General features: G+C 42.7%; 2 protein-coding genes across 2 annotated transcripts; one reads left to right on the top strand and one right to left on the bottom strand.

Moving 5' to 3' along the window:
• The first annotated feature begins 3,500 nt into the window (after positions 1–3,500).
• klf11b (Kruppel-like factor 11b) lies at positions 3,501–7,110 on the top strand. The gene is made up of 4 exons (XM_048228851.1): positions 3,501–3,705; positions 4,513–4,770; positions 5,203–6,040; positions 6,306–7,110. Exons 1-4 carry the CDS (start codon positions 3,685–3,687, stop codon positions 6,602–6,604), a joined length of 1,416 nt encoding a protein of 471 aa, XP_048084808.1. The 5' UTR covers positions 3,501–3,684; the 3' UTR covers positions 6,605–7,110.
• A 451-nt stretch (positions 7,111–7,561) lies between these two features.
• On the bottom strand, positions 7,562–10,172 carry LOC125284294. The gene is made up of 3 exons (XM_048228195.1): positions 9,355–10,172; positions 9,161–9,210; positions 7,562–8,994 (listed from the first exon to the last, which is right to left on the bottom strand). The coding sequence occupies exons 1-3, from the start codon at positions 9,844–9,846 to the stop codon at positions 8,892–8,894; spliced, it is 645 nt and encodes a 214-aa protein (XP_048084152.1). The 5' UTR covers positions 9,847–10,172; the 3' UTR covers positions 7,562–8,891.
• Between the last annotated feature and the right edge of the window lie 464 nt (positions 10,173–10,636).

The raw sequence follows: 10,636 nt of genomic DNA, 5'->3' as shown, positions 1-10,636 counted from the left end.
CTGAGCATTCAGTATTGTGCAATATAGCATACAGGTGAGGGATATTTTGGGGGGAAAGAAGTGGTGCATTTTATCATTCAAACATGCGACTTTTCACGAAAATTCTATAATCCAAGATGGCCGCCACCATATGACGTCATAATATGCAAATTAGATATAAACATTTAAATCCCTACATAAACTTTGGGTCATCCTTAATATTTCTCTAATTTACAGAAAGTCTCTATCTCTTATCACTTTTAAGATATAGCCTTTTGAAATGAAGATGTCAAAATCGAACGTTTCGGAAAAAAAACCTCTGGCGCCTAAAGGGTTAATATTCATAATACACTTTCAATTGAGATTATTTTCTTTGTTGGTAGCTTTAGTCTCTTTCCAAAATAACAGCTTAAACTTCCCCAGGAAGCAGTAAGTTCAGTTACACACTGCAATCTATTATGAATGTCTGTCTCTCTATATCCTTGGGCCATCAAACATTTTTATCAGCTGTAGTGACACATCCAGTCCTACAGTTTATTGGAACATGACAGTAATTTGCATGGTAAACATCAGTTCCCATTTTGCCTATTGTCTAGACTGTGTAAAATAAGACATTATTCTGATTCCCCTTAGACAGCCTATGGTCTATGTGCTCTTTGCCAGATTGAGAATTGTATTTACTTCAGAAGTACATTACAGTACGACCTAATGACATGGCCTCAAAGTATCTTTAGTTGGCTTCAAGCTTCAAGTATGAGACTCTAAGAGTCTTTATCCTGCATACCCACATTATTTATAATTGCTATATAAAGTTACTCTCCAAATGTGGAGAAATGTGGTTAAGTACAAGGTTAAATGCTGTTTTACCGAGGAGAATTAAATGCCATTTAACCGATGTAGGATTAATGTGTGCCATCAATCAGCAGCATTCACTTTGCATGAGCACACTTCCTAGTTTCCCTTTCTCTTCTTTGTGAGTATCCTGCCTCCAGTTGTTCTGCTGAATGCCTGTAAATAAAATAGTTTATTCAAGGTACAGACACATTGGGGGGAAAAACTGGTCACAGCTGTCATTTCTGCAATTATGAACTTTGTTCTTGTATGCTATGTTTGTAACATAGACACAGGCACAACAACACAAAACATCTCTCACTGGAAACAAAGCCTGGCAGTCGCATTCTGCAACATGTTGTTCTATGTAGGGGATCTTCACCTATCACCCTAATCACAAGATGGTTTGGATCAGGTTCCAGGGCATGGTGACCATTACCCACAGATGGATTATCAGGACCACAAAAGGTGTGGAGAAATAGGTGATATTAATAGAGATTCATTCATTCACCCATGTCTCTGTAAGATCTAAATCTAGATGTGTCACTCTGGAAGAGATTGTGTGCATTGTGATAGGGCGCAATGGAGATGTAGTCTACCATATAACTTGGCTGTTAATGCATACATTTCAGATGAGCTAAAAAAAACCCTGTTAATCATTCACAACAGTTATAATCAATTGCAATTGATATGGAATCAACTGTGTTTAAACAAAGGAGCTAAAGCACAACATTACATGCAATGAAAACAAAAGCCCAGGGAGTGACTGCTAGTTGTGCAATGCTTGCATTTGTGTTTTCAAACATGATGGCTGCTGACGTTTATCAGCTGTCCTTCAGCTAGACCATAAACCTTTAGGTAAGTGGCCATTCAAGGTTGGGGGTCAGGCAGTATTAGAAGATTTGTGTAAGCGAAAGTTATGGGAGGTGATGGAAAGTTTGTCCTGACTTATCTGCCCTTTCACCTACATGTCAGGTCCCTGTAGCACTTCAAGTAGTGAATGCTCCACAGTCTCATTTAAGCTCTTTTGACAACCAATTCCAAAGCCTAAAGGACTTTGCATAACTTATATTTATGGGTTAAGACACCACACAACATATATTTTGCCTCTAGTCACAAGACTGACTGTTTGCCAAGGAAAAATGAGTGAATCTGAATTAAAATGTGTGAGCATGGTAAATTTAACCACACTTTGTGAGAAGAGTGAAAGGTTCATGGTGAACCATGTTGCATGTATATCTGAAATTATGTTACTGCTGCACTCAAAAACTCAGGAGTATGTCAGAATGCCTAAGTGCACTCACATTCAGCATAATCAAATACTCCCAAGAAGAAACTAAACTTACTGTAGATTATCTCCCCTACATTGTGATACAGTAACATAGTAATACAGCAACCTAAAATATATAGGCTACTGGGTCCCAGAATAGAGTTGAAAAAAGGATGCTAGTGTGCTCTTTTTTGGAACATATGACATGGGAGAGGTGGCCAAAGAAATCTTAGGAGGCTAGTATATTTATGTCTGCCGGGGCGGGCAACTCACCCAAATTCCCTGACCCTTCCTGGAGTTCCTGACAAGAGGAGCTGTCTGTGCCAAAGAGGGGGGATTGAAGAGGAGGAAGTGAACAACATAACCTTTCCTCTAGTTCCTTTGCCTGTCCACGGTCTGTCCCACTGATACCACCAGCATGTCTCCTCTTTCCTGGCCTCGCTCATGTTGCCCTGCATGCCATTACACAACCACACTCTGCTTTGAGTTAAGTGAGTCTTGTAAAGGACTCCATGGTCTTTCAAGTCTTGAAAGTTTCATGGCAATGTAATGGAGGTGAGGTGTTGGCTATTGATCCGTTATCCAAACTGGTGTAGTTGTAGATCATATTAGGTAATTGGAATGATTTAAGGTTCCTATGATGAACACCATGACACAAAAGACCCTCTCTCACGGGCCATGTCACACAAGTTTCAAGAGATGTAGCCAATCTGTTACGCAAATGATTAGGAACTCACCCACCTTCTTTCCAAGGTTGAGACAGGCCTGGTAATTGCTCTTGACATTAACACTAGCCTTAACCAATAATTTATTGACAATGCAAGAGGACTGGAATGTCTACGATGAGTGATGCAAGACTGATGTCTGACATAAAAAAAAAACTTCTGCAACAGATAAATGTGCCCACAGACCTTTAAGGAAAATGGAAATGGAATTTATGGCAAACCAAAGTAGGCTATGCGCTAAACATGAATTGAATCTGCAGCAACCTAGCGTTAATCAAACAACATTACCATTATTGATAGTAGGCCTAGGCTACTAAAGAATCCAAATCACCATGTTTTTATTGTGGAAAGCTGCTTTGTCTGACAAAAGCAGTGATGTTCTTAAGACCGTATGTGGGCAGCTCTTTCCTGTTGAAGTTGGCCAGACACACTTCGACGTTATTCACTATTATCCTCGTTCAGGGCTACGACCTTTCGCCTAGTTTTCATGCTAGCGGTTCATCGAGTTTACGGTGACACTGTTGACTCCCCCACAACGCCCACCAACAGCCACGCACCCCTATTTCCTCCAATCGCCCCGTTGTCATGCACTGATCACGCGTTGCCTTGCATGCCATTGGTCAAGGTCTCATACACATTTGTTTTTCATTGGTAGCATGTTGCCACCCGCCAGTGTGTTGTGAATTTTGTTTTCTTTTTTCCCTTCACTTGTTTCACTCAGCTGAGGCTGGACCTTGCTGGTAGAGACGAAGTGGATTCCGGCTGCAGTTCTCTCAAAGCGGGCGCTCTGCCTCTTTGTTTCATTGTATCACGCTGAAAGAAACCTTGTCACATTTTTTTCCGATTCAACAACGCCTTAAGGAAATACATTTCAACAGAATGGAGATTTCATGCCGGCGGGTAAGACTAAATCGACTTATTCGCATTTTGACTTTTGTCTGTTGGCTTTTCTGTCTATAAAACTAAAATGTAGAAGCTAATCAGTTTGTTCTTGTTTGCGTTTTAAAGCAAAAATTGTAGCCTAGATTAAACGCCAATTCATTTTTTAGAATGAAATTAATTGACAGGTTGATTATTATAGTTTTTGAGTTGTTTATTTTTCACAACCATACATTTAGATTAGGCAACATAGGCCTACTAAAAAATGGTCATTTATTTCAGCGTTGACACTGGCATTGTATTTATAACGTTGCTTTGATGTTGGATGTAGTTTTTAATGACCTGTTCTATAACCTGTTAACTACAATAGCAGTGTGTTTATAGGTACTCTCTTCCTGTAATAATTATTGCATCAACTGCTATATCAGAGCCTTCATTCGAATTCATGTCAAATTTCCATTTACAGTAGGCTACAGCATACAACCTGTGTTCATGGACTGAATATATGCCTGCCCCCCCCCCACGGCTATATGATAATGCTGTCAGACGGTCTCACATGGCTTATAAGAAAGCGTTATTGTTTACGTAGCATCAGAGAATGTGAGATTCCATGCCTTGTGCAATGCTCTAACCACATCCACGAGTGGTACATCCTGAAAGGGCCTTCCTCTTTACTTATAACCTGATTCTACAAGCAGGCGTTCAATGGACTAAGCATAGGACTAAAATGCCATCACCAAACTACTCACACCTGACTGTTATTAAGGACATGTTCAAGCATTTTCAACAGTCATTTTGACGTGTAGGATTTGGTTCTTTGTTCCTCAGGGAGATCGAGTGGAGCACTGTGCTGTGTTCCAGGACAGAAGAAGAAAGGACAGTGAGCATTCCTCCTGCAGCAATCTGGAATATAACGACCTGGAGGCTGCCGAGGCCCTGGTGTGCATGAGTGGCTGGGGTCAAGTGCCCTCCAGCTCCAGCACCTTTAGGCCTCGGCCCCTCACCCCTGCCTCTGACTCCTGCGATTTGCTGCCCCAACCTGACCACCCAGAGACCCCTAAGGACTTCATTTCCCTTTCCTCACTGGTAAGGACCCACCCCCTCTTGGGCATCCATCGTGTATGATGAGCTTGGAACATCTGTGCTTTGTTCCATCACGTCCTTATCAACCTCACATGGACAGTGGGGAAGAAGGGGGGCTTATCATAACCTGAATTGTTTGCTGAAAACCCTGGGATGGCTTTATGGTAGTCAGAACAGGTGGCAGTTTACTGATAAGTGTGATAGTGTGAACTTCAGCCAGGCCTTCCACCTCTACAGCAGCGATTACTTGATAGACAGTAAAGCTACCAGATAGGGAAGGGTTCACCTGGAGCATGAAGACAGTTTTATGCTGGTCTTGTGATTGCTGTGCTGTATGATTGCAAGGTTTTCTATGTTTGGGAAAATCTGTTATTTTTTTTATCTGGTTCAGCTTATACAGATGCTAACTGTTTCTTCCTCACTCTTGCCTTCCAGTGTATGACTCCACCTCACAGTCCCAGTTTCACAGAGACCTCTGTCACAACTGCCACGCTCACAATGAGCAGGTCTTGTTCCAGCCTATCTCACTGCCCACAAGCTCTCCGACTGGGCACAGGCCCCATTCCGCAGACCTCCTGCAGCAGAATGTCAACAGAAACAGCCAGCGGTGTGCCGTGCAGAGCCATGGCGACCAGTGTCATCCGCCACACGGCGGACAGTTCACCGTGCCGACACATTCCACCGGCTGGGACTCCGCGGCAGCAGTATCAGCTGATAAAGACTGAGGAGCAGACACCAGAACGCTACCACACAACCCCACCAACCCTGACACCAGTAGTCCCCTCTCCCTGCAAGACCGAGGCCCCTTGTAACACTCTCCCCGCCAGTGAAAAGCCCCCCTGTCCACAGACCCCTCAGTCGCCGCCCCCCACTCCCAGTCCTCCAATCATATGCCAGACATTCCCCATGAACAGCCAACCGGGTATGATCTCAGCCCTGATCCAGAGCCCCTCCCCGAGGCCCTGTCCAGGAGTAAAGTCCATCCTGCCTCAGCCGGTGCTGGTGGGCACCACAATGCCTCAGGGAGCGGTGTTCTTTGTGTTGCCCCAGACATCCATCTCGCAGGCCCCCCAGTGCCCGCAGCAGTCGGTCATGATGGGCAACACTAAGCTGCTACCTCTTGCCCCGGCGCCCGTCTACATGCCCTCCGGGCAGAGCCACACGGTGCAGGCGGACTTCTCCCGCAGGCGCAACTACATCTGCAACTTCCCCGGCTGCCTCAAGACCTACTTCAAGAGCTCCCACCTGAAAGCACACCTCAGAACACACACAGGTACGCTGCATCTTTAGCATCTTAGCTTCATACAGAGGTAGGGCCTTGTAATGAATCCAGTGACTATTAGAAGTGCATATTTATATATGCACTTATATATATTCATATATATTTATATTCCTTTTGTTCACTCCACAGTAGTTTATACCCTTAGCAATATCCTTTGTCTTCCTATTGCAGTAGTTTATATCTTAGCGATAAAGTAAACATTGCATCAGGTTAAAACCCAGCCATCTCATGTTTGTCTTCTCTTGGTTCTTCACAGGGGAGAAACCTTTCAGCTGTAGCTGGGACGGCTGCGACAAGAAGTTTGCCCGCTCCGATGAGCTCTCGCGCCACCGCCGCACGCACACAGGCGAGAAGAAGTTTGTCTGTCCTGTGTGCGACCGGCGCTTCATGCGCAGTGATCACCTGACCAAACATGCACGCCGTCACATGACCACCAAGAAGATACCCTCCTGGCAGGCCGAGGTGCGCAACCTGAACAAGATTGCCGCCGCCAAGTCCACCTCCCCTCCAGGCCCCTCCCTCCCTATTAGCATGCTCATTTCTGCCTCGAACTGAACTCGGTGATGTGACAACAAAAACATAAATGATAGAGATGTTCACCTCTCACTAACAAAACAAAACATATCTGGGAGCTGCATATAGAAGCACAAGGCTCGCAAGCCTGCTATGGACACACCCAAACAAACAGAACATGCACTGGACTCTCTCCTGTTTGTTTCTGTGGCCTGCGCTCTCATTTTCTCTTGCTCACATGTAACTCTTTTTAAGAGGAGTGATATTTTTGTTTACTTGCATACACTGTGTACAGTGTATTCACTATTTTGCCAAAGTCTTTGTTTGATGTCTATGTGTTTTACACTATGTTTGCCTTTTGTACATACTTACATGTTTGTATCCATTTGAATGTATGGATATCCAGTAATGCATTAATTCACGAAATACAGGAATTAGTCTTTGTTACGTCAAGGAGAATCCTTGGGTGGACAGTAATCAACACTGTGATTCTTTACTGTGTTATTTAAATACTAATTTTTTTAGTAAAAAAATATGTTGTATATCAACTACTTGTCTTTAGTATGTTTCTTTGTGTCTCTGGATAGATTGATACATTTCTGAATGCTAAAGTGAGGTTCATGAAAATAGATACACAGAACTGCCAGTCAATAGTTCCCGTGGGGCTATGCATCACTTCTTTTGGACGTTGGGTAAGTGCTGTTTTTGCTGATAACAGGCCTGCTAGGCTTTGTCAAACAGGTTATGATGAAAAAAAGGAATCAAGGTCAAAGGAAGGTAATTCACATCAACAACACTTCCAAACAAACATACACAGTTTGTAAAACCATATTTGGTAGACATGTAGCCTACACACAGGCAGAGCATTGAACTGCTTGGATCATATAATTCTAAGAGTCATTTGTGTCTTGTAATGACTGAGCTGAAACTCTGTGTTTGTGTGCCTCACTGGTTTTATTCAAACGCTTAGTCATGAACTGGACAACTGGATTCAAGCAGTCTGGTGATGTAACATTTATTGTAGAACCTATGGCATATGACATACTTTACTCAAGACAGTTTAGAGCGAGGACAAGATCTGTCCAGTCAGCTGCAGTGTGGTGACATTAATACTGAAGAAATATGGACGAAGACAAATATAGACTAGGCAACACCGATTATGTGAGAAAGGCGTGTAACCTATAGGCTACATTAGCCTCACTCGTTAGGAGCAGCAACATAAAGTACTTATGTGGAATATAGACAACCAGTCAAATGGGGGCTGACCCTATGCGAATGCTGCACAAAAGCTTTTTTCATAACTTGTCCTCTAATGCAAATATACCAACGTCTAATAAGCCAATATTTGTCTCTGATGATGAGAGTATGGAGAATGGGTGAACAAATCACCTCTGAGTAGGTTACAATAAGTACCACTAAATAAAAACTTGTTGACATACAATAAGTTTCAGTTCACATACGTCCTGTAACATCATCCGAACTTTATTTTAAAAACGTCAGGCGTACGCCTACGGGAGATGCAACCAATAAAAATATCAACTGATGCCGGCCCCTTGCCACACTGACCGACTTCCCAGCACACGTCATAAATTGCCACCATAAAGTTGTGTATTTTCACTTTTGATCCAACAGCGACACACCGTGGTATCTTACAGTGTTGTGTCTTGAGCGTTGAAAAAGAGAATTGGAGATAGGCCTAGAAAGAATTTTGGCTAGGCTATAAGACATATTTAATCAATCGGTCTATAATCAGCAGGTCTAACAGGTAGCCTGCATGTGTGGTAGCCTAGGTAGTTCGTAATGAGACCATGCGCTACTCCCATGACCTAATCTACGTCTACGTTTTTTGTGTAGCCTAGGTCTAACTGAAACTTTTATTAAATAAGATCATATTTTAATTGAAAATGTCTACTTTGGAATATTCCCTGTCATGACTGGGAAAAGATGGTAAAAATGTTTTAGAATGATTCCAAATAAATCACAGTGAGCGAATCAACGGCAGGCAGCCCATAATCCGCCTGAGTTTATGCGAATTCCAGGGGAAGGGTGGAGGGTCTTCTAACAGTACAGGAAATGAAACTTAAATGTAGGCCTAAGCATTCCAACATGGAAAGAGCACGCGTAAAGTTCCCACTGGAGAAGCAATTGCCAATATTTTGCATATGCAAAAACAAAACAATTACAGATCGTCTGATAACAACTGATGTAATATGTTCTTCATTCCGTAACATTAAACAGTAGCCTACGTTAGGTTAGCGTTAAATGTTAATCTTAGGCTAGGGAATTTTACTGTAAACCTAAATGTTCTGTTCAATGCAACTGCATCAATTTAACTAAATTCCCTTTCAATGTTTTTCATGAGGTCCTCTTCTGTGGCGTCATATAAAATGACAGACTTGTCGAGTGATGGACCATCACATGTCTCTGCATCTCTGAAAAACAAAAAAGAGTATACAGTATACTAAAATGAACCCAAGCAACCCTTCGATATGTTCCTTTATGATGGTTATGTGAACTGCCTGCGCACTTAACTGAAATCCTCTACCGCAACCTATCAGCGTTAACTGAATAATAGATCACGCAAAAGGTATGACTCACAAGACAGCATCTTTGGATTGAGTTCCTGGAGTCACGCTGTCCGACCAATCCTGCAGAGAGTATTGACAGGTTCACGCTCAATGCATTTCTTACACAGTTGTAATTAACACGTTTGTGAAACTTAACCATGCACTGATCGTATGGTGTGCCTCTGAAAGGTAGATCGTGCAACTTTTAACACAACTATTGCCTACTTGCTGTTGACTCGTGCTGGTCCATGAGGTTTTCCCCACAGGCTTGTTGGAGACTTGTTGCTCTTTTACGCTCATATCAGATAGTGCGTGACGGCACGACCCACTGCGGAGTCCGGCTTTTGGCAATTGGTGAGTTGAGGCCACATGTTTATCATTTCGCACCCGTATGTAATTACACAAGCCAAATGTTTTTGCGCTGAAGAACTGTTTCTTAACAGAACTGTCTATGTGTAGATCACTTTTCTGTTCGTTTGATTCTGCAAGGATTTCCTCCAGCTCACCTTCTGTGGACCATTCGGAATTTTGCCCTTCGCTCTGACAGTCGGGATGCTTTTTATTAGCCAAACTTAAGTTAGTGTATGCCTGAACTCTAATGGGTTCTAACGAACTTTTGATGTTCCCCTCGGCTTGTTCAGAATCATTATTAACCTCGTCAGCGTCGGTTTCAGACGCAGGTGCAACCCTTTTCCCTCTGCTTTTCCCGCTTCCCATGTTTACTACATTCCCAAGTTGAATGGCGTCTTTGATATTCCTATGAAAGGTTGAATAGTTTCCCCTCCATCACGATGAAAAGAGGAGAGGAATCACGCTGGTCAGTCAGTCTGGATGGTAACCGTCTGTGGCATACGTTGTTTACTCCAATTTTATCTTGATGTTCGTCCTCTCGAAACAGTAGTCAATAGGCCTACAATAAACAATATAAAAAACAATCCAAATGTTTGTGTTTTTAAGTTGTCATCAGTCCACAATCCTGAGTATAAAGGCGAGATCTACAACGAAAGATTCTGTATTGAATCTGGTCACTGTAAAATTCCTGTGAGAACTGTTCCAGAGGGGTCCATAACTCCGTGCTTGAACAGATGAGCGAACATTCCCAGCGCAACAGTTACACAATGACCTTCTCTGTTTCTCATTGTGAAAACTCCTCCCTCTCCATCAGTCTGGGAAAACTGACGTTGTACTTCTTGTCTAGTCCATTCAAAGGGATTATGTTACACCCTGCTGAACAGACATAATGTTTTATAGTGTAATTATAAAAAGCCCAATGACTATTATATTTGGCCAGTTTGGCCACTGTGTTGTTTATGGCACAGAGAAGAAGCCCTGTGTTCTTTGCTAGATTATCCTTTCTATAAAAGACTCATTCCATTTTCTCACATTTCTCTCCTGTCTTGGACCTCTGCAGTAGGCTAAAGCTTGTGTTGTTTACACAAACACACCCTCCTCTATATTGGAATGTACCAACACAACACCTGGAGATTGACCCCCAGAAAATGACATC

The sequence above is a fragment of the Alosa alosa genome, chromosome 19, assembly GCF_017589495.1.
Source record: "Alosa alosa isolate M-15738 ecotype Scorff River chromosome 19, AALO_Geno_1.1, whole genome shotgun sequence".
Classification (NCBI taxonomy): Eukaryota; Metazoa; Chordata; class Actinopteri; order Clupeiformes; family Clupeidae; genus Alosa; species Alosa alosa.
The sequence above is the reverse complement of the archived record's forward strand: the minus strand, read 5'-3'. Positions and strand labels throughout refer to the sequence as shown.